A 23,842-nucleotide genomic window follows, 5' to 3' on the forward strand; every position below is an offset into this window, starting at 1 on the left:
AAGCCTGCATTTTCTCACAGTCCTAACAAGAGCTCAAGTGACCAAAAAATATTTCTAAATGCAGATTTTTTTTCCAATGACAAAACAAAATGATGCTCTATAACTTAGTGGTTAGTGATACTAACATATAAATCCTGCATGTAGTTCTGCATGTGGGCTGCAGTTTGAAGGGGAAGACTAGAGAGGAGTGGCTTCTCTTAAGCCTAGAGCTGAGCACCTCAGCTGTCCAATGCAGTCCTCTCATCAGTCCTGCTCTGCTCTTTTCCTGGAGCCTTTTTGCCTGGCTGAAATGTAGCCTTGAATAGCAACCATGTTTTTTGATTCTCTGGATGAAAGATTGAGAGATGCATTAAGGAAGGGGGGCTACAAACCTCTGACTTGGATGTGCTTAGAATGTCGCCAACTGTTCAGAGGTAAAGGTCACAACCAATGCTCAACCCACTTTTGTCTTTGGCCCTGCCACCCTAGAAAGTTACACATGGTGGCACATGAGCCCAAGCACTGAAGAAAGTTCCCTACTCCTGTATTAACTCTTTGCCCCCTGAAATTCCCTTCCAAACAGCTTTTGAACCCCACTTCTACCTGCTAACAAAAAGGTACAGCTACATATAGTTCTGCCTACAATATATTCAAAGAATGTTGGAAGACTTTGATTGATTTGCATATGCTGTTTTTCCATTATTATTATTATTACTACTACTACTACTACTACTATATTTTGCAAAGAAGGACCTCAGAAGATGATCACAGGGTCTGGGTAGGTTCATATGGAGAGAAGTGGTCCTCAAGGTATTGTGGTCCTGAGCCATTTAAGGCTTTATATGTTAAAACCAACACTTTGAATTGGGCCTGGAAACTAATTGGCAGCGAGTGCACTTGGGTCAGGATTGGTGTAATATGTTCAAACCATCTTGCCCCCATGAGCAACCTGGACACTGAATTCTGCACTAGCTGAAGCTTCTGAACAGTCTTCATTGCAGCAATCTAACTTAGAAGGGGAAGAAATGGAGGCAGTGAGAGATTTTACTTTCTTGGGCTCCATGTTCACTGCAGATGGTGACAGCAGTCACAAAATTAAAAGACGCCTGCTTCTTGGGAGAAAAGCAATGACAAACCTAGACAACATCTTAAAAAGCAGAGACATCATTTTGCCGACAAAGGTCTGTATAAGTTAAAGCTATGGTTTTTCCAGCAGTGATGTATGGAAGTGAGAGCTGGACCATAAAGAAGGCTGATTACTGAAGAATTGATGCTTTTGAATTATGGTACTGGAGGAGACTCTTGAGAGTCCCATAGACTACAAGAAGATCAAACCTATCCATTCTTAAGGAAATCAGCCCTGAGTGCTCACTGGAAGGACAGATCGTGAAGCTGAGGTTCTAATACTTTGACCACCTCATGAGAAGAGAATACTCCCTGGAGAAGACCCTGATGTTGGGAAAGATGGAGGGCACAAGAAGGGGACGACAGAGGACGAGATGGTTGGACAGTGTTCTCGAAGCTACCAATATGAGTTTGACCAAACTGCGGGAGGCAGTGGAAGACAGGAGTGCCTGGCGTGCTCTGGTCCATGGGGTCACGAAGAGTCGGACTAAACAACAACATAGCATAGACAACAGTGATTAGGCCTGTAATAGGGGTCAACTGGGCCACCAGCTGAATCTGGTGGAAGCCTCAAACGACAGCAGGAGGACCCGCAAGCTATGTACCACCTTCTTCAGAGGGAGTGTAACCCCATCAAGAGCAGACAACCTCCCATCCATCCAATCTAGGGAACCACCCACTAACAGTGCCTTAGTCTTGTCAGGATTGAGCTCCATTTTCTTGGTTCTCATCCAGTCCACTACAGAGGCAAGGCAATGGTTCAGCACACCCACTGCCCCACCTGCAAATGTAAAGGAGAAGTTGAGCTATGTATCATCAGCATATTGCTGACAATGTACTCCAAACCTCTGGATAACCCCCTCAGCGGTTTCACGGAGATGTTAAACAGCATGGGGGATAAAATCAAATGCTGAGGAACTCCACATTGACGGCTCCACAGAGCCAAACAGCACACCCCAATCATCACTCTCTGGAAATGTTAATCCAAGTAGGACTGGAACCAGTGCCTCCTACCCCTATTTTGGATGAGATGCTTTCCCTTAATATAAAAGGGAAATATGCCAAGAAAAGTGGTGGAAACAGCTGGAAACGATCCTTTCCTATTTATATCTCTATGCACAGTTGCAGAAGCACATGGAGCTGGGGGTGGGGTGTTACAGATGCACATGAATACACCCTACATGACAGGTTCTGGGGCACATGCCCCAATTAAACAAAGAAAGCAGACTCTACCTGCACAACCTCTGCACTACAAACATCTGTGGTTATGGATTATGCCTGCATCTAATTACCGTATTGGCCTGAATATAAGCTGCGCCCGCAAATATGCCACACCTTTAAAATTTGGCTGCTTGGGAGCCGTGGACGGGACATGCGCCGTTGCTCTGCGCTGCTCGGGGGGGGGAGCCGCACCGCTTTGACAGTGCCGTAAGGTCGCAAATATAAGCTGCATTTTAACTTTTCATGATCGGAATTTGGGGGGAAAGGTTCAGCTTATACTCAGGTCAATACAGTACCTGGTTGCAGGGGATGTTCCTTCAAGCAGTTTAAATACACAGTACCATCAATTTTGAATGCCCTGATCCCGTGTCCCATCCCACCTAAACAGGTATTTTATGGCACTGTCAAAGTGGACATCACCGGAGGTGACCACGCCCAAGTTTCTGAATGAAGTCTAGAGAAACATATTGCAGCATGCACCCCAATTTCCATGCAGTGAAAGTATTTAGGGATTTCTACACCAATCCAGAGTTCAGCTTCCTTGGAACGATGGTCATAGAGGAATGTAGTGTCTTTGGAGTATATGTTTCTATTTGCACACCTATACAACCTGATTTTTAAAAAATATTTTTTACCTCCAGCCGAAGTCACAGATGCAGACTCAGGCAGGACCCCAGCTTGGACCACTTTCCCAACCCCGACCACCTCCTCAAGGTACTAGTCATACTACACTTTACTTGCTTGTAAGTTCTGCAAGAGAATATAATGGAATCCTCTAGGAATGCAGAATAGAAGTAAGGAATTCCAGGGCTATAAGTATAGAATCCTAGAACTATAGAGTTAGAAGGGACCCCACGGTCATCTAGTCCAACCCCCTGAAATGCAAGAATCACAGCTGGAAAGCACAAACCAAGCACCAAATTTTATTTGGTGGGGGGGAGGGGAGGGGGGAGGATTTTTAAAACATCTTTAATCCTAGACAACATATTCTGGAATCAGTTGGATTCAATAGCAGAGACTCGCATAACAGTAACAAATACCAAAAATAGCTTTTGATGTCATAAATGGTATTTTGTTTCAGAAAAAAAAAGACTTAAACAACCCTGATGATTTAAAACAAACAAACCAAAGTGATGGATTTTAAGAGCTGAGGATCGGATACCTAAAATGGAGGATATAGATATTTTATTAGTGGGGAATGATTAGAAAAGAGAAGAATGATAAATAGTTTTTAAAGGCGAGCTCTGTTGCAGGAATGGATGAGCTTGAAAAGATAATGGGCCAATATAATTTTGCATGACATTCCTGAAGGAGAGGCAAGCAGGGGATGGGGAGCGTGGATATCGAACACTGCAGCATCTGGAGATTGGTTTCCGCATGATCTGGGTTTGGTCTGGTCTGGTCTTTTGTACTGTCTGTGAGGAATGCGAATTCTATATTCAGATTTTGAAAAGGAAATTTGATGCAAAGCAGGGAGCCCTTAGCATTCAGCCATGCAGACGAATGGGAAACTGTACCGAAGGAAGGACTGTAATGCTAACAGCAAGGAGTCTGATTACCTTAAGGGAGATTGTTCTTGCTTCCAACATATAGCACTTGGTGTTTTCTTTAAGTGTCCCTCTTTGCTTTAGGGGGTCCACGCCAGCCTCAGGGATCACAGCCAGCCCGGACGGGAACTCCACCCCAGCAAAGGCTCTCTCCCCAGGGTCAGCAACCTCTGAGCCCCCTGTCCACCTCACCACAGCAACAGAGGTCTCCTGGATCTCCCCAGCAAACTAGATCATCCGCTGGAAGCTCACCAAGCCAACCTTCCAAACCAGGCACCTTCCCCCCACAGCAGCCTAGACCTCCTGCCCAAGGACGGGCTCCCAGCCAGCAAGGCTCCGGCGAACCAGCCAGGCAGCAGGCTCCTCCTCATCCTCATCTAAAGTAGGTGCCTTTTACAGTGAATATACTTAACATGACTATTGGAGTGGTGCGCTCAGATCAGTATGAGAGCGAGTCCAAACAAGGTGTACAGAAGGGGTCAGAAAGCCCTGAGGGACTCGTGCAACTGAGTAGTGAAGGCAACAACCCTCTCTCTCAAGTGGCAATAGCTTAATCCAACTATCAATTCCATAAAGGGGACATTTGTGTGGAGTTGAAACCCACTACTGCCTCCACCATAGTTGTGCCGGTTCCTTCACCCAGCTTGCTAACAAGATTCTGGCACTGTAACGCTAAAAAGCCCCCAACACAAACGGCAAAAGGTCCATTAAGAGGAAGCTTAACCAGCAGAGAACTCTCATCTCCCCCTTTCCAAATTTACCAAACATATTCACAAGGCTGTGGCTGCTCCATATGACAGAAATATGATTCTATACTTTGCATAGCTGCTTTTAGGAGCCCTTCCTCCACTTCCATGTACAGTGTGTGTACACTGCAAAAAGAGGGAGACAGCAGGTGATAGCGGCAGCTTCTTAGTCAATGTACATCTGCCCACCTGTTGCATGAGTGGACTCATTTTTGTGCACAGGCAGACCAAGACGCACAAGGATTGTTGCAAGGGATACGAAAAGCTCAGTGGTGTACCTAATAGTGCAGCGCTAAGGAAGAGGAACCCAATCTTCACGACCACTCTGTAGGGATAGTTCACATTTAAAGGCGCAAACTTCCCTAACTGAAACTTTCCAAAACACAGAGAGACCTCAAAATTTGCACTTTTCTAAATTGCAGAGCAAGCAGCCTGGGCGAGACAGGAGAAGAGTGACCATTGTTACCCAGCCAACCTGGGGCAGGTTGCTTGGGCTTCAGGGGGGGAGTCATGGGGGGTAGTGGGAGGGGCTCATAGCTGCTGCTGCAGCTGCTTCTCAGAGTGCCATGGCTCAGGGGATCCAGGCTGCTGCTGTCTGCTGGGAGGAGGGAGGGCAGAGGGGGAAAGGAAAGGAGAGGAAGTCAACCCACTTGCCACTGACGAATAGGCAGCATTTTGCCCAGGGAAACAGCACCACTCACTCTGCCTGTTTGCTCACTCGCACTTCTGAGCTGCTCTCTGGGCAAGCAGGAGGGAAGGATGGAGGCTGGTGCTGCCCGTGGCCGCCCTGACAATCGTTCCACGGCTCCCTGGTTGAAAACCACTGTTCTAGGGCAAAGTGTGCCTAAAAATGCATGCATTTGTGAAAATAGCCTTCAGTCATGCCCATTAGGGGACACTGCTTGCAAAAATGTGAACTGCATATGAATGTGCTTGTTTTCAAAGAGGATTTTAATGATAATAATCTCACCTTGCTGAAGAAATGTGTAGAACTGTATTTAAAGACTGGGAAAATGAGAGCAAAAATTGACAGGTCAAGTTCCTACCCTTTGCACACAATGCCCACTATTACAAAGATTGGATGCTATAGTAGTGTAACACTCAGGAGTAGCAGGCAATGGTAGCTTCTGCTGTTATTTTCAGCGGCAGAAGGGCAAGGGTTGAAACTCAAGCCTGCTGGGCCCTGGAGCCTCCATAGCTGCCTAAATGTCTAGCTTTCAGCCCTCTCCCGTTTGCTCTTGTGGGAGAATTGGCCATATCTTCATTTTTCTCTTTAACCCACCCCCTCTCTCTTTCAGCAAGTCACAGTCCCTGACAAACACTTTCAGCCTCTCAGAATCCTCACAGCGGGGAATAGCCAATGAAGACGAGGCAAAAGCTGAAACCATCCGCAACCTGAGGAAGTCGTTTGCTAGCCTCTTTTCCGATTAATCTCTGCACATCAAGTGAGAGCAATGGGGGGGGGGAGAGTTACTTTTGCGGATTCATTCTTTTCTGTGTTTACCTTGAAATTTCCCAGGAGCATCTAGAGTAGTTTCTTGTAAAACCTATTCACATGGACAGCAAAAAAAGGGGGGGTCTTGTGCGCCCACCCATACTCCAGGCCCCCCTCCCGCCTGCATCCATTCCCTATAACATCAGAACAAAGGCCTGCTATGCACATTCTTCACTCCCTAGCTCAGGTTTGAGGAGTAAAGGCTACATATCTGGCAGTACATGTGAAGTTCTTCAAACTTCTAAAACTGCTATTTAGGCTAGGAGTGAGGAATATTTTTTTTCATCAAGAGCCACATTCCATTGGAGGCAGTATTAATAATGGCACTGTTGTCCTTTTCTCTGCCACCCTTTTTGCTGATTCCTCCCCCTACTCCCACCCCTTAGCATCCACATTTAGGCCAAGGTCTGAACATGGACCTTCAGCCACAGGCTTCCGAGCAGACATATGTATGGATGAGAGCCTGTGGCAGGTGGGGTGAACTGCTGCTGTTCATTCACCTTACGAATGGCGCTGTGTGTGCATACAAGTTCAGATTCTGCAAACAGAATCCCTTAAAGCTGTCTTTCTGGGTGTCCTTTTCACAGCACCTTAAGCACCAGTGTTTTAGTTTAATCAATTTGAAGGCTCACAGCACTGACTTTTTTTTTAAAGAACCTCTGCTATGCAACAAGCTTTCCTACATAAACTCCAATGGAACCAGAACCATCGCTCCACGCCCAAAAGTGATAACTTTTCAGTGTATAATTTTTATATATTATTGCAAAGCAAGCTTTTTTTGACACAGAAGTGAAATCTTCTTGGCTGGCAGATTTTTTAAAAAACAAACCTTACAGAATTGTTAACCATGTCCCAAACACATTATTAAAAAGAGGCAGAGCAATTTTCAGGGCCCTGCTAAAGTGGTTGACAGCCATCTGTAATTTAATGGCTGTCAAACCTTTGGATGGGAGATCCAACACATCCGTGGACATAGCATATTAGCATTGCAAGCTTCTCATAATGTATTTTAAGATAGGGAGCAATTGGAAATCTTTGAACCACACCTGGAATAGTCATTCCTGTAACTACAACAACTGAGTTCTATGATGTGGCTATCATGAAGTAGATCACTTCCCATTTCAGCACTCTAAATTAGATTGAAGTTGCATGAAGTCACACCATGCACCCAGCTCACTAATCCCAACGTGTGGCTCACTCAGTTTTAAAACAAGCTGAATATGCAATTCTCCTGCAGAGCATTACTAATAGCCAAGCCCACAGATCTCAGTCCCGGTGCTACTTTTCATGCACTCTGCAAAATCTGCCATATGGTGCATCACATTACATTGGGGAAACACTAAACAAAGCAACAGACATCACAAGCATTTTAATTTTAACAGCAATCTGGATTGCATTGAGACTTTGAAGAATAATTCAGCATTTGGAAATACTAATGGCTACGATCCAGAAACTTGCTGTTTATAAAAGAAGGTTTTGTGTTGTCTCGTTAGGCACAGCACTAGCCCATGTTATGCTGGGCTCAATGTTCATAATGACCTGATCTCAAAGGCTTTTATTTTCTTCAAAATGTCTTTCCAACAAAGCCATGTTTAACTCCAACTTTGCAATGTCATGAAGCACAGCAATATAACTCTGACTATTCTATCCCTTGACTGAGCTGCTTGGACCTTTTGACCTCAAAATTTTTATGAATACAGAAGCCGAAATCAGAACAGTCTTGTCCTCTGGAGATTGCTAGCGCGGGGCTTTTCCTGCACCGCTACAAGGGAGTGTTAAGATCCATTGCAAGCAAGTTACTGCATTTTAACCTACCTCAAAACGATACAATAATTCACATATTATTCAGTGCAGAAAGGGCTGCTATAGAAATGAGGGCCACCAACAGGCCACCTTATCCAAAAAGGGGGGGGGGGGGCAAACTACACCAGTGGAATAGTATTGCTTAGGAGAAAGCCCTCCTATTTTTTCTACACCCAGTGTATGGAGCTGCAGATGGGCCTGGTGGAAACCTGCCACTATACAGTACCAGAAGACTCTTAGAAGTGTATCTGGAAGGCACTTGTTGTTTGGTAGCACATCAGAACTATACTGCTATATTTAAGCACTGGTTTGGGCATGTTCCCAACTGAAAACACTTTAAGTTGCTTATGGCACTTTACCCCATTGTAAGCTAAAATTAAGTTTAAATCTGTGCTCACAAGTTTAACAACCCAGTAGCACTCTGCCTCACCAAAGCTGTACAAGTATCAAGGGCCACTTCTAACCTTTAACACAGAATGCTTGGAAATACTGTGACATCCCTAAACCTTAATTGGGCGATTGCTTGAGCAAGCTTAGCGAAGTGAAAAGCAATACAACTAAACTAGAAACCTCATTCTTAACAGAGTACACATTCTATACACACCCAGAAATCATACCATTCGGGGATGTGTATCTAAAGCTGCAATCAGTAAAAAAAAAAAAAATGCTTTCTTTCTCTCACACAGCATTATGTGAAGCCTTATTTAAACCCAATCAAACAAAAGAAACTTGGGACTTTACAGTAAATTCGCTTATTAATCAGTGCATCTGAATCAGCTGAAAACATTAGATTAAGAAAAACCAATCACCTGTAATTAATTCCCCCTTACCAGCCAATCCTTTTTTCCAGCCATACCCCCTCTTTACTCTTGGATTCTTTGAACACAAATCAGGTTGACTGGCTCTATGGACAGTTACATCTTTTACTTCCTGTCAGTTGTGTATGCAAACATATAGAACAAGCCACAACTAAGTATTTTTGCAAATATCCCTTGCTTACAATTGGTGAAAATAAGTCTTGGGCTCATTCACCTCTAGTACACAGTGCTCACCACATTTGACTGTACAGAGTCAGTTCTGCCATCTTATTTTATAATGCCCTTAAATGTTCTTTCCTGGTAGAAGAATCATTCAAGGCACAAAGGCAATGTCTTATTGTCGGTTTTTGGCATTCTTTCTTACTCATGGTTAGTTTCTGGGTTGCATTGTAGCATGATGTTATTCAACTGCCTGTAGTTGAAACTGTTCAATGTTTTATTCTTTCAAGTGTAAACAAAAAGACATTTTTACCTAGTATTGTTTGTGCATTGAAGTCCTGAACACCAAGTTTGCTTTTCAAGTAATAAAAAAGAGAGAAAAAGACTTAGCAACAGGTGGTATCTGAAAGCGAATCAAATCAGATACATTTTGGGGGCTGTGGGCTTTCCATATGTCAGATGTTGCATAGAACAGGAAGTTCTCTCATGGAAGAGAAATCTAATCAGGCCAGCTATTCAGGGAAAATCACAACCACATTCATTTAATAGACCTATTTAAAGAAAAAGACAGTCCAGACCAACATAATGCTTTGTGTTTAAAGTGCTCTTTATCTGATGTAGCTAAAGCCAACCACCTTTTGCTTTCTAAGAAGCAGTTTGCAGATGGTAACAAAAAGAATGAAAGTTTTCCACAAAGTTCTTTCAGAAAAGTCTCTCCAGTTCCAAGGGAGGCAGCCCTGGTCGTTTGCATGGTGTTGAGCCCAAACCCCCAGAATCAAGATCTCCTAGTACATATGCACTGCCATAATTAAAAACAACAACAACCAGACACCTGAACCCTGTGGCTGAAATATCCTACGGTGTGAAAGCAAACCCACGAGCAGGTATGTTTAAAGCCCTAAAAACCAAGCTGCAGTCATATGAATGCACGGCGGTTATCAATCGGACGGACCCGACTGCCTCTTCCTCGGAGTGTGGGGCAAGGATCTGGAAGTGAATCAATGTGTTGCCTGAAAGTAAGGAATGGATCTAAGGGAGAAAGCTGAGGAAACTCCCTAGCGCCAGAAAAGAGGGAGTGGATCGGGTCTGCAATATATGGAGCTGATGGCCTTTCATCATGTTCACCACCAATGATCATTGGGGGATAAAGAGGATTGGGAAGGAAAGGATTGGGATATATCGAGTTAGGATGAAGTGGCACAGGAAGGAGAGGGGGTAGAAACATCATGTGTCGCCACCTCAGGGCTTCCTTCTTCTGCTTATATTTTTTCTTGTACAGCTGTGGAAAAAAACAAATGAAAAAGGCTTAACCTACTATAATGATAAATACAATATGCATTTAAGTCCAAACATTATTCAAAGTATCACACTCCCCAACACAACTGCCCCCAAATCAAAGGGTGTTCCTCTAGTTTAGAGGAAGATGTCCAACTAGGCTGGCCTCTCTTTCTTTTGTTTAAATAAAATTCCCCCACCCCCACCCCCAAAAAGGAGACCAGAGATTGTAGGACTCAGATTCCACAGAATAGTATACAGGTTGGCATCAACTGAGTATTCAAGTACAAGTTTGTATCCTGTACTGATTGCACTTTTATTTAGCTTAGAAGCTAAGCCTATGCCTATTCTTAAAAACATGTACAGTGGTACCTCAGCTTACACACACTTCGGGTTACAGACTCCGCTAACCCGGAAGTAGTACTTCAGGTTAAGAACTTTACCTCCGGATGAGAACAGAAATCGCATGCTGGCAGCGCAGGGACAGTGGGAGGCCCCATTAGCTAAAGTGGTACCTCAGGTTAAGGATGGTTTCAGGTTAGGAACAGACCTCTGGAACTAATTAAGTTCATAAGCAAAGACACCACTGTATTAGAATTTTTTAAAATCAAGAGAGTCACTCACTTCCTTCCAGTCTGTATCTCGGGGCCTGGTAACAGAATCTAAGCAGAAATCACAAATTAGAAATCAGTTTCTAATACAGCAATCCCATAAGACATTTCTGTACAGCAGAAAACATACTCCAGTTAATTCAGGAAGTTGGTACTGTTTTTTATATTAATTTTTTTAAAAAAAATTAAAAACCTTCCAGCAGATACAATACCACAAGTCTCTCTGGTGGGTGCACCCTTTTATCCAATATCTATTCCTTGAATAGTTATAGCTATATTTGCCAGCTGCTCTCCACTTAATACAACTAGGTTTGGGATCAAGCCTGCCATTTCACCTCAAAGCATCATAAGGGGAAGTGAGTAGGAATTCACCTCTAAAATCCCGCAGGTACACAAATCTCCACAGTAGTTGATCATTTGAAGCAGCATAGAGGTCATGGCAAACAGCAGACAAAGATAAAAGTGAGCGGAAATCCAGGAGTCGGAGAATCCTTAGTTTCAGTTCCAGTGGAAGAACCACCAAGCCAAACACATCTGGGAGGTTCAAAGCTAGTTAAGACAGAACGGGGGTGGAGAAAATGGCATTATCCAGAGTGCTGCTGTAGTAAAATATAGTTCATTATAATATGGTTTATACAATCACGAACTGCTGTCAGATACAAGGCTTGCTGCTAAAATGCAGCTAGAAAACAGTGGCTTTCAGAACAAAAACCTCAAAATGAAAATAATTGTTTATCAAGGGAATGAACAAGAATACAGTACCATGCCCTCTTTTATGACTTAGTAATGGCCTACAAAATGGTTGACAGGCCTCATTTTTTAAATGATGACAGTGCCTGAGAGACAATAAAGCCACCACTTAATACAAGCCAGTACAGTAAAGCACCACCACTTCAAATGAAATATAAGCAGAGTACAATGGTACCTCGGTTTACGAACTGAATCCGTTCCAGAAGTCCGTTCTTAAACCAAAACAGTTCATAAACTGAGGCATGCTTAACCTAATGAGGCCTCCCGCCGCCAGTGCCCTTCCATCGTTCAGATTCTATTCTTAGACTGAGGTAAAGTTCTCAAACCAGGACACTATTTCCGGTTTTGCGGAGTTTGTAAACCGAATCATTCTTAAACCACTGTATAATATTAACTGTATAATATTAATATTACCACTGTAATATATTCAGCCTACATCTAATGCCCATCCTTTAGACTCCATCACTAAGGTGTCTGGTGAAGTGCCAGTAAAATACATGATTTTGTATGGAGAGGATCTCAGTTTCAATCCCTAATATCAGTATCCTTAACAGAAATACTAGGAAAACTGTCTCTCCAAGACCTTTCAGGATGGTTACAACTGAAAAAGGCAGACCAACAGTCGGTTGGTCCTCTATGGGGGGTCTCCAATGGTCAGCTGTACATGTTCAATGCTACTAGTGGCTAGAGTTCAAAACACAGAAGTCAGGAATTTGTCCAAGCGACTTACAAGCTCTACCACCACAAGCGACACCTAAATTTCTAAGGCAAAAACTGATATGCCAAAGGGAGTGAAGGATCACAGGGCAAGCTATGTGGTGTTTCTGTATCAGGTCCAGCTAACAGCCTGGGCCAAGGAACTTCACTAAGGCATCTCACACACACATTCAGAAAACAGGTGTGCGGGGGTGGGGGAGGCGTGGCACTTAAGCAAAATAATTCTACCTCTCAGCTATTCCCATTGTAATCATATGGCCGGCTAATATTAAAGAGATCAAGCTTCTCTGGGAAAAATTGGCAGCGTGAATGGTTGTCCACTATGGGACAAACCAGGTGAGACATTTGGCCTGACGTCTGGCACTGTATATGTGAAACCAAGTTGCCGACCTGAAAGGAAGGGGTGCTGAGCCAGACTGGGGCAGCTGAATGGGAGGGAAGCTTTACACTCTGCCACAACTGGAAATTCCATTGTGGGAATAGCACGTGTGGCTGGGGCAGGGGCTCCAGCTCCAACCAGGACTATGGCAGAAGCAAAAGCCTAGAGCCCATCTCTTCTCTCCATGCCCCTACATACACACACAAACTGACCACCATTGGGGGGGGGGGGGTTTTGCAATTAAATCACCTATGCAACACCAAACATCACATCTAATTTGGTCTTAATCACCTAACTCCTCTATGGCCTCAGAAATATACACATTGGACAAGCGCCACATCCCAGGTCTGGGAAACTTAAATCTCAGGCAACTACAACATGACATTAGCTCTGCTCAATATGCTGCATTCTATAGTTTTTCAACAGTCCAGGGATGGTGGGGGGAGAGAAACGATACAGATCAAAGCCAGCCTTTTATTACTTTCGTATATTCTCAAGCCACAGAGGAAACAGACTCTCCAGCTGGCTCAACAGAAGAGGTCTTTGCCCCTTAAATGAAACATGAATCTCTTTCAGACTTCAAAAGGCAGTTTCAGATTTTTATCTATTTTATTAACATTTCCCAAATTAGCAATTGGTACTTATTCAGTTTTGTAGGTCATTCACTGCAACCATGAGGGGAAGAAATATATTGATTTATGAATACTGGAAAGCAATCTGAAACTGGAGGCTGGCTACCCAATCACTCGTAGGAACTGGATCCTTCCAGTGCTGGAACCCATCTTGATCACTTGAGATTAGAGGATGGGGTGAATCCTAAGCAAGGCTACAGATACAAGGCTACAGAGTCTGTAGGCAAAGACAGTTTAGCATACCAGAAGTATGCAATGCGTCTCAGTGGTGAGTTCCAAGCTGGTGGGTCTATGCACTTAATAACCAAAAGCAACGTGGAAACTAATGGAGAAGTCGGAGAAAGAGAATTGGCACTGCACTCTTAATATACTCTTTAGCCACTATGACAAAGCACTGTTTTCACAAAGGATCCACAATATGCTTCCTTCAGTGCTTTTCTTACCTTGCCGGGTAAAAGCCAAAAGAGGGTACACCAGCCGATCTTTAAAGAGACGTGATAGCTTCTGAAGATCCTTATATATTCCTGCAACGTTCGCTAAAAAAAAAAAGTTTGGACATCATAGGTTTGCAAATTCCTACTCACCCTATTTTCTACAGCAAATGTCACCTTTAAACAATTAAGCAGAAAAGGAGCTGATCTTGTTCCAAATGTGATATACCACAACAATTACCGTATTTTTCCATGTATAAGACTAGGTTTTTTCTTTTAAAAATATGTTTAAAATTGAGAGTCATCTTATGCACAGATACAATCTCCCCCCATTTTCTTAATTTTGGGTCCACAAAAACAGGGGGCGTCTTATACACGGGGGCATGTTATACACAGAAAAATACAGTATGTTTCTCTGGGATAGTATTCGCAAGGTTGAATGATTATAGAGCAAGGGTAGCTAACATGGTACCCTTCAGATGTTGCTGGACTACAACTCCCATCACTCCTGACCACTGGCCATGCTGGCTGGGGGTGGTGGGAGTTAGCGCTCCCCATATATTGTTGGCTAACATTAGCTACCCCTGCAGTAGCGCATCTAGGTGAAAAGAGTCTGCTTTGACTACAAATTCAAGGTAGTCCCTGCCATTGGAGGGGAGGGTAGAATATACGGAGCTGTATGCAATGAAGGCGTCCCATCAGTGCAATGACTTCCGCTTGCACAACAGGATTCCTCTCCCTATCTTTATGTGGCCTCTGCTCCTCCCAAATCTGTTCCAGAGGGTTGGGGGAACTTCCAGAACAAATCTGGGAGTGCAGAGGCATGCAGGAAGAAGCAGCTCTGATCAGAAGCCCCTGTGCTAATAGGATGACTTCACTTGCTATAACCCATTAGAGCAGTTATATAAAATAATAAACACTGAGGGAGTATTTTAAGACAAGAGCTAGTTATATGAAGCCCTATGTGAAAACGCTGCCATAGTTTCAATGCTGCAACTCCCTCTGCTGGCCAAATGTCCGTCATTACACAAGACTAAACCAAGCTAGCAGGCCAACTTGAAGACTTCTAGATTGACACCAGTTATGCTCAGAGTTCAGCCTTCCAGAAATGTGTAGCAGAGGGTGGGACAGGAGAGGAAGATCAGCACTGCACCACCCACTCCAGCCCTAACCTCCACCTTTTCACAGACTACGTCTCTACATAGCCATGAGTACAAGATTTCCCGTTTGTCTCCTGGATAGATGGAAAGATACAGAGCGTATATACAGAAGCCTATGTGTATTTGCATGGTCTATCTGCAGACTCATGGATGTCAGGAGCTAGGCTTGTAAAGTGGTGTTTACACATATACCTACCCACCATTTCAGCATCAATGAAGACTTAAACAGCACTACAGTCATACCTCAGGTTACAGATGCTTCAGGTTGCGTTTTTTTTGGGTTACAGACCCGCCTAAAGCCGGAAGTACTAGAACGGGTTACTTCCAGGTTTGGGGGTCGCGCATGCGCAGAAGCGCTAAATCGCAACCCGCGCGTGCACAGACGTGCCACTTTGGGTTGCAAACGGACCACGTTTGCAACCCGAGCGTCCACTGTACTGTGTTTCACCTTTTAAATCCTCAAATTTATGAGGTTAGCCGGGAGGGGGGGGTCATTGCCCTACACTAAAATATTTGAGGAATATGAAAGGATTGCCTGCTACAGACAACTTGCCATTTCTTGACTAACTTGATAATTATAGTGGATGACATCATTAATAAAGGATTATATTCCACTGCATGCTCAGAAAGGTTTTGTGGCAAGCAGTTGCCAGTTCCCCCTGCTTGCAACACACAAGGAATCTTTTCTGCACAACTGGCAGCCAATTATCATTTTCTTTGTGGTATCATCTTTCAGGGACCTCAAAATCTGCCAGGAGCCCACAAGGTCTTCTGGAATCTCAAACACAGTTTCAGCAAACTGTGAAAAGACAACACAGTTTCAAACTTGGAAGACATCTGCTGCCCTGCTTCGGCAGGCATTCCCCACTCATCTGTCAAATTTGCCCAAGCCCATTAATGCTTCATTTCACCGAAGACCAAGACTGACCACCTGAAAGTCAGGAGCACATTAAATTATGTATTGAAAAGTTATATATAAAAAGTACCCGAGTTCTCAAAACAAATGAATGATGTTGGCAAAAGCTGCAGCCTCTTCACACTTTTGATGTCATCAGCAATCTTTAACATTACTGCAAGAGACAAAGAGGACAATGAGAAAACATAATGGGGGGGGGGGAGGATCATCCTCAAAATAAGAATCAACATTTAGTTGCCAAAGAAAGCCTTATTCTGAATCCAATCTTTGCTCTATCTGCTTATGTTAAAGGTCCATTGGAATTCAATGACACTGAAATTTTTCATTTATTGACTGCAAGTCAGATCCATGAAATGGAAAAATATTAATCTGTTGATGAATAGTTTGAGATTTTGGAATATGGCATGTATAATCAAGACGACTAAAATGGTAAAAGGAAAGGAAACAGCAAAACGGTTTGATTTATTGGGAAGCAGAGGCTCTGTTATGTACTGGAACAAGTACTGAAGATGCAGCCCAGCTTCATTTTCTGTTGTGGGGATGATTTGATAACTTATTTATGCTTAACTGATTATTTTAGTTTACACCAAACAAATTACTGTAAAAGAGGCACTTGCTAGAAGCACTTAGTGCCAGCAGAAATGGACATAGTCAGCAGCATCTGTACAAGTCAGCTTTTCTATTATAGAATTATACTGAATAGTTGCATTACTATACCAATGAGAATTCACTAGCTCAGAAGTGAGTCACATATCTTAATAAAAATATCCAATTCCCATTCCAGAGGTAAAGTTACACTAACATTTATTTAAGATGTCCTGTATTTCAATACAGAAAAGCACCTTGGTTGTGCTTGATAGCCCACAGGTGCTGATGCCATAGCAGAAAATATTCAGACTCAATGGAAGCTCATTTCAGGCTTCTGCTAGCATTGGAAGAAACTTGAGAGGCAAAGAGCGATAGTCACAAGGTAGCTTTCAACCAAAGTATTTTCAAGAACACTCTTACCATTGACAACAATAAGGTTCCCCAAAGTCACACAAGTAAGTGCAGCAAAGCCATTTTCACAGAGGGGGTGGGTATACTGCAGCTTATAGACACCTTTGCTTCTCCAGTTCTCAGGCATTGATGTTGCCTTTGCTTCCGTCCCCTGGAAATGGAGGGGGGGGAAACAGTTACTGTGACAGTCCCCACCCTCCTCTCTTCCTGAAAAGTGATATTTCCATAAAACTAGAGACTGACTAGGCCAGAGACTTTTATTCTGAACGTTTGAATTCAGCAATGTTTGTAGTTGACACTGCAGGGGTCAGGATATCACAGCAGTACAATTTATACTGCCCTGTCTTGTACTGTACAATCCAAGCAGGACTGGAACAGATGGGACTCAGGTAGGGCCTAAATTTAGACAGACAGCAAGACACATCTAAATCCACCAATTCCAATGGTCTCACATAAGTCTAACCGTCTCGCATGTTGATTTAGTCTAAAAAAAAACCTTTTTTAAGGATTTCTCATGTGACTGTCAAGCAAATATTCGGGGGTGGGGGCTTTCAAAGAACATTTTTTTAAAAATTCAAGACATTGAACTGAATGCAAATTAAAACCATCATACCAAAAAATTCAGTAGGCTCCATCAAATCAAAGCCAGTATATTTTGTGTTTAACCTACTTTACAGATGTTTTGAAACTTCTCAATTTGGTTTCTTATGTGGGGACTGTACAGAGTTTATAATACTTGTTGTGATGGTACATGGACTTGATTTCATAGTTTACTATAAATATTTATACATCCATCAACCATGTCCAAGACAACTAGCATCAAATAAAAAATTAAGACATTTAAAATAAAATTCAAAGATTCTGCATGTAGGAAGGATATTTTAAACAAAATGTTGATAATTTTACATTTTTCAGGGGATATTACTTTACTTTAAAGAAGTGCTGCCCACCCCAAGCTTTCTAGATGGAAAGGAGCAAAATATGGGGACGGAAAATAATAAAAAAACTTTTCCAGTTCCAATAATCTTTGCTTAATGAAGGCAGAGCTCTTAACCAAAAATCCCTTTAGACACTTTCTCTCCACCCACAAGCTTATATTCACATGCTTTCTGCCTTACAACCTCAATTATAACCTGCAAGTTATCTTCACTAGTATCCAGCCCAAAAGAAAATCCACAAAAATCTCCTAATATGCAAGCACACAGGGCCCCCAGTGTAGACTTCAAGCTAGCTCCCTGGAAAGACAAGTTTGTAAATTAGGAGTTACCCTCACGAATGTGTACTTCCTCACATTACAGACGCATCTAATGCAAGTCATGGTTCCTCACACATCAGACACAAACTATGGCTTGAACCTGAGTTGGTATACTATGGGGACAAGAGAACGTGGCCTCTGTTAATCAGTAGATGGGAGAGGAGATGAAGCCACCAGGATCAACTAGCACAGTGCAACATTACTATCCTCTCCTCCCCATTGAGTTTCAGAGGAAGCTGGTCTTTCACTTTTTTTGCTTACTTGAGGTATGTAACCCGTCTCCATCATGATAAGGTGTATCAAAACAATCAAGGCATCGTTGGCACTGGTACACTCTGCAGCGTGGTAGAGGGTCTGAAGTGAGTGCGGCACTTGCCCGTCTGTAGCTTCAGAGCAAAGCATTGGCTCTGAAGGGTAGGAACCAACAGTTTCAGGAATATAAAGGTCACCTGAGACAGTCTCTGGAGCAAACTCCTGGCTGGATTCTGCCTTGAAAGGAGAGCAGCAGAAACAGGGGATTCAAAAAGTAGCCATAATAAGCATGGGAGAAAGTGAAACAACATGATCTAGGTTTCAGACTATCTGCTGTTTGTGGTAGTAATGCTGCCAATACAGTTGGGTATTTGGAAAATGATGTGTATGCCTCAGTATAAATATGTAACCCATGCAGTTAACTTTGCTTTTCTTGCAGTTCTGATACCAAGTTTGTAATAACCTTGAACAACCAAAGGCTCCCTCCCTATAGACCAGGAAGCCCTGTCATTATTTGGGATTGATCATCTTTGCTGTGAGTCCTGGAAGACCTGCTCCCTCTGCCTTGCTGGCCTTTTTCCGCCTGGCCTGGGAGAGTGGGGCCCTGACTGACTGTGGCTACAAAAACAAAGGCTGCTGAACATACTATTGGGTTGCGGTATTATTTGGGGGGGGCATTGCTGGGAGGAGAGCTGTTGCTGTTATAGAGAATAATTTTTTTTGTATCTTTGGTTCAACTTTGTTGTACAATTTTTGATGTTTTATTTGGTGATATTTATTTATTGAGAAGTTTATGACTTCTCTTGTTATGTTTGCAGTTATGTCACATTTTTCATGTTATAAGCAGCCTTGAGCATGGCTTTAACTCTGGAAAGGCAGCATACAAATAAAATGATGTATGTATACCCAGTTGTGGGAACTGACCAAGAGAAAAATTAATAATGGGTGGCTTTCCAGAACACAGGTGGTATCTCTAATGTGGTTTAAGCTGCTACACATTTCTCCTCTATTCTTTTCACACAAGACACAGCATTTATTTTTTAAAAAAATATATTAAGTGAGAGCGTCTTTAGTTCCTATGGACTTACCGTACTGTCACTCATTTGGACATCGTCTTGGACTTTATGGTCTGCTACGTGCCTGTTGCTTTTTTCATTATCTGGGCTCCTGGGCTGGCTTTGGCATGGATCTGAAGTAGATGATGATGATGATGATTCATGATTCTGTGATGGATGCACAGATGAGGAAACAGATGCAGGTAATCTGGGTGCAGCATCAGCCTCTTCTAAAACCAAACATATCAAGTCTCCTGAAACAACCCCCAACGATGTTAGGGTTTCCTGCTCTCCTGTGAGGGAGTCTTTCTTGTTCAAGGTTATTACAACCTTGGAATCAGAACTGCAAAAAAACAAAACAAGAAACAAAAAATTAACTGTATGAGGAACATGTATTGAGGCATACACACCATTTTGCAAACCAGGCTATTTCTAAATACCCAACTCTATCAGCTACATCACCACCACAATGCAAACAGCAGATCATGTGTGAAACCTGTGTCATGTTGTTTCTCCCATGTCTGTTATGGTTACTGTAGCCCTTTGCCAGCATGCATATGGTCATAAGCATCCCATATGGATGGGACCAGACACCCTGGAGTGAAGCTTTTCCAGATAGAGGATCATATTAGACCAGTAGAAAGCTATTTGATTTTTATGTTTACATCCCACCTTTGCTCCAAGGAGCTCATGATGACATACAGTTCTCTTCCTCCCCATTTTTTTCATCACAAGTACCCTGTGAGGCAGGTTAAGCTGAGAGTAGCCCAAGGTCATGGGGGACTACATTCCAGACCCAAACAGAATCACACACCCTTCTTACACAGATTCACATATGCTAATTATTCCCTATGGAAACAGAGACAAATATTGAGAATAATTACTAAGAATTAAAGATGTCACCTTCCATTATCTTCACTTTTTTTTGAAGTTAATTTTTTAGGAAAAGGTTCTCCAACACCTTTGAATTATCCAGACTGTGCAGAAGACAAAAATAACTCCCTAATTCCAGATATAAACATCACTGTTTGCTGAAACTGCAAGCCTTGCTTTAAGGCTATTCAAAGTCTCTAACACAATGCAAGTGTATCCTGAAAATGGCATGTATGCCACTGTGCAACGTGTGGGTTGCTTTTTGCATGTTTGCAAGGAACACAGAACTACCTCTCTGCTGAGACATATACCCCTCTGTTTCCTTCCTGCAAGGGAATGTGCTTCAGTTGCACAACTGCTCTCCACTGAACACCTGATGGGTGGGAAGTGAACCAGAGCCATGGTTTGGGGAGTTGTGAACAAGTCAGTGAGCCTCAGGGTCACACATTCTCCCTCTACATGCAAAAACAGGTGACAGAGAACTTCCACTTTCACTTTAGAATCAACCACAGTTCATTAGTAACTGCAGCAGGTAAATTATTTGTTCCGAAATAATGGTGGAAGGAATCAGCAATGCATGTTTTGTTAATAACACAGCTGTAGCAAATGTAACAGTTCTGTCTTCTAATTCAATTTATACAGTACTTTAAATGTATAGCAACCAAGTTCTCTCAAAGCCAGCTGCCTGCAATATTCCACCTCCAGGAGCCACAGCTGTTTCGCTTATCATTCACTTGCACACACACAGTAATAAGCAGCGATAGTGTTGTTATTTCTGCTGTAAACGAAACTGTGCTCTTGGCTTTCAGTTTCACATGTGCCAAACAGCTCTGCAAGGCCTCATTTTTCAACAACAACAACAAAAAACTATTACAGTCGCAGACCAGCATAAGATACAAACATGTGAATAAAAGAAAGCACGTAAGACTTAGAAGAGGAGAGGGATAAAAACGAACAGTTAAAAGTGGTTATAACTCACATAAACTTAGAGCAGATAAGAGAAGAAAGACAAGCGATTAAAAGTTCTATAAGGGAAGGAAGGTGAAGCAGCACAGGGGCCTTGCATTATGGGCCTTCAGTTTGGGTCTGATTTGTGATAAAGGTAAAGCCAATCGAAGAGAGAAGTGAATGGAAACTCTCACCCATTATTTTATTCCTGCATCTATACATGACTCCCAAAAAGTCTGACAGGGTGTACTACATATACATATACATATACATATACACATATATATACTGTATATATACATAGACATAGACACACAAGCACACGTTGTTAGCCTCCTTTTGACAAATAGATATACAGCCTCCACTCTTTGCCATCGCATTGGACAATTTTTTCGTTCTTCTGTAAGCAGCGCAGCGCGCCAGAGTTTTAAAGCAAGATAAATATGCCTTATGTACCCCAAATTAGACGCCTTCACCATGCCAAGAAATGGGGGAACCCAGGACTTTCCCGGCCGCAAAGAAGCTGCTCTTCCCCGTTTCTAGCCGCCGTCCTCCTCCCCTGGGCCCACAGGTGACTTCGAGGGAGCCCAGCAAAGGCGGCCGCGAAAGCTACTCCTGCCCGCGAGGCTCCTCGCTCGCGCGTCTACTCCCTCACACACACCTCCCCGCCACCGTTCACACGTTACCTGTAACCGCAAGAGGGCAAGAGCGTCTGGCAGATGTGCGCGCGCAGGTCCCCCAGAGTTGGCTCCTCCCCTGGCAACTCCAGCAGAACCGTTCGCTTCAGCATCCGCACGCGGAGCTTCATGGCGGCGAGCCTTTCCCCGCCGCCTCCCAGAAGGAGACGAACCAGGGCCCTCAGCAGCGGCGACGGCGGCAGCGACGTAGGAAGAAGCCACTGCGGGCGCGGGGGCTTCTGGGTGCCGTTGTTGTTGTTCGTGGTTTTGGTTGGTTGAAGCGCCGCCTCCTTCGCCCGCCGCCCCGCCCCCGAGACGCCGCGAGGGCCCGCCCCTTGGCCTTCCCGGCCTCGCCAGCCGCGGCAGTCGAACGACCCCGGAAGCCAACGATGCTCCATCGACTACTCGGTTTTCTTCGGAACACCAGTTTGCCCTGCCTCAGTAACAGGGCATAGGGAAAGTCTGCCTTCCCGTCGATCGATAACATCTGTATTCTTAGCTCTTACTTTCAAGCACTTGTGTGCAGTTCCCTGGCGGCTGCACATGTGCAATACATTGAAGAGGGTTTTAAGCTGTGCATCCATTTATACGGAACTTTTATATTTGTATATAAACTCAAATATTAAAAAATAAAATAAAACCAACCAACTCTCCAGTAATCTTCAAATGCAATCAAATCTGCTTTAAGCGCTGAGCCTCTGGAACTTTTCGAAGCCCCATCTGCACTATTCAGTGGTACCTTGGGTTAAGAACTTAATTCGTTCTGGAGGTCTGTTCTTAACCTGAGGTACCACTTTAGCTAATGGGACCTCCTGCCGCCACTGTGCGATTTCTGTTCTTATCCTGAAGCAAAGTTCTTAACCCAAGGTACTATTTCTGGGTTAGCGGAGTCTGTAACCTGAAGTGTCTGTAACCCGAGGTACCACTGTACATTTAAAGCTGTTTTCCACCGCTTCCCATGGAACTCACAGAATTCTAGCTCTGTGAGGATCTACACTTCCCAGGATTCCTTGCAGGAAGGCATCACTTAAAAGTGGCATGAAATTGCTTTAAATGGATAGTGCAGACAGGGCCTCATCAGTTCACAGTCATCTCAGTCGACCACACAGGGTTTCCCAGACTTGGGTCTCCCTTGTGGACTACAGTTCCCATCATCCCTGACCACTAATCCTGCTAGCTAGAGATGGTGGGAGTTGTAGTCCAAAAAACAGCTGGCAACCCAAGTTTGGGAAACCCTGGTAGATGTTATATTGCCTAGGGTCAGACCCAATGGTTACTGTAACCAGGAGAGCCACAGACATATTCATGACAGCAGCAACCTCTACTGGCTCACTGCCTAGGGCAGGGGATTGGGAAGCAGAAGGAGGGAGTTGGAGCCCCACAAGGGGCAAGAGGTGAATATGACCCCAATATGTTCTCCCAGCAGGAGAACAAGAGTCACAGCAGGGGCAAAAGAGAGAGAACTTCCTGGACTTGAACCCGCACTGCATATGAGAGCAATCAAAACCCTCTAGAGAGCAGAATTAACTCCTCTTCAATGGACAAGCAGCTCTTTTAATTGAGAAATGTGGTTTGTAGACCATCAGTTTGTTAGCATTTACATGTAACATTTTCTCAATACAAAGGGATTTAGCTGTTTATTGATGAGCATCCTCTCATCTTGGAACAGAAAAATTTTAATGTTTACCGGTACTTCCAGGTGGGGCAAGGGGGCTTACTAACACAATGGAAATCAAAATGTCTCTTGATTCCCCCCATCCCCAAAGTACTCAAAACACTATCACTGTGTAAACTCCTTTAACACTCTGTCCAGAGATCTTTTGTTAAGACATCTGAGTCACCACTGGGCCAAAGGAAATGTGCCTGCAGTAGATTTGCACCTTAAAAGGTGGGGGGATCTGGTACCACTGGTCCATGTTTACTCCTGACAGGTTTCTCCAGTGTCTGGCTATGAGGCTTCCGGCTACTGAGAGCAGGTGGGTTATACCGGTAAGCTTTGTATAATGTGAGTGATTATGA

The 23,842-nt window shown here is 43.6% G+C and overlaps 2 protein-coding genes and 1 long non-coding RNA gene across 6 annotated transcripts in view; 2 read left to right on the top strand and 1 right to left on the bottom strand.

Moving 5' to 3' along the window:
* SYN3 (synapsin III) overlaps positions 1-9,278 on the top strand; it is a 173,442-nt gene extending 164,164 nt beyond the window's left edge. For all 3 annotated transcript variants that reach the window (XM_028747496.2, XM_028747495.2, XM_028747497.2), the window contains 3 exons: positions 2,967-3,039; positions 3,957-4,254; positions 5,917-9,278. In XM_028747496.2, coding sequence (XP_028603329.2) covers positions 2,967-3,039; positions 3,957-4,254; positions 5,917-6,049 — 504 coding nt within the window. In that variant the 3' untranslated portion in view covers positions 6,050-9,278. The remainder of the gene's footprint in view (positions 1-2,966; positions 3,040-3,956; positions 4,255-5,916) is intronic.
* Positions 9,279-9,482: 204 nt separating this feature from the next.
* FBXO7 (F-box protein 7) lies at positions 9,483-22,110 on the bottom strand. 2 transcript variants are annotated; one of them, XM_028747494.2, is made up of 9 exons: positions 21,833-22,110; positions 19,359-19,668; positions 18,280-18,507; positions 16,773-16,914; positions 15,835-15,918; positions 13,701-13,793; positions 11,152-11,328; positions 10,793-10,830; positions 9,483-10,172 (listed from the first exon to the last, which is right to left on the bottom strand). In XM_028747494.2, exons 1-9 carry the CDS (start codon positions 21,952-21,954, stop codon positions 9,810-9,812), a joined length of 1,557 nt encoding a protein of 518 aa, XP_028603327.2. In that variant the 5' UTR covers positions 21,955-22,110; the 3' UTR covers positions 9,483-9,809. The 2 variants fall into 2 exon arrangements, with proteins under 2 accessions (XP_028603327.2, XP_077791138.1); XM_077935012.1 differs by lacking the exon at positions 21,833-22,110 and adding an exon at positions 21,603-21,747.
* LOC144328997 (uncharacterized) lies at positions 21,604-22,467 on the top strand. The gene is made up of 2 exons (XR_013394400.1): positions 21,604-21,742; positions 21,773-22,467. It is a non-coding gene; the product is annotated as an uncharacterized LOC144328997 (long non-coding RNA).
* Positions 22,468-23,842: the final 1,375 nt, after the last annotated feature.

The sequence above is a fragment of the Podarcis muralis genome, chromosome 10 (genome assembly GCF_964188315.1).
Source record: "Podarcis muralis chromosome 10, rPodMur119.hap1.1, whole genome shotgun sequence".
Classification (NCBI taxonomy): domain Eukaryota; kingdom Metazoa; phylum Chordata; class Lepidosauria; order Squamata; family Lacertidae; genus Podarcis; species Podarcis muralis.

What these genes read in the sequence shown, in the direction of transcription:
- FBXO7 (XM_028747494.2), bottom strand. Translation starts at nt 21,954, where the DNA reads ATGAAGCTCCGCGTGCGGATGCTGAAGCGAACGGTTCTGCTGGAGTTG. An exon ending in AGACGGGTTACATACCTCAA is followed by an intron (nt 16,915 to 18,279) that starts GTAAGCAAAAAA and finishes CTCCATTTCCAG; the next exon opens with GGGACGGAAGCAAAGGCAAC. An exon ending in CATTTGTTTTGAGAACTCGG is followed by an intron (nt 13,794 to 15,834) that starts GTACTTTTTATA and finishes TTTTTTTTTTAG; the next exon opens with CGAACGTTGCAGGAATATAT.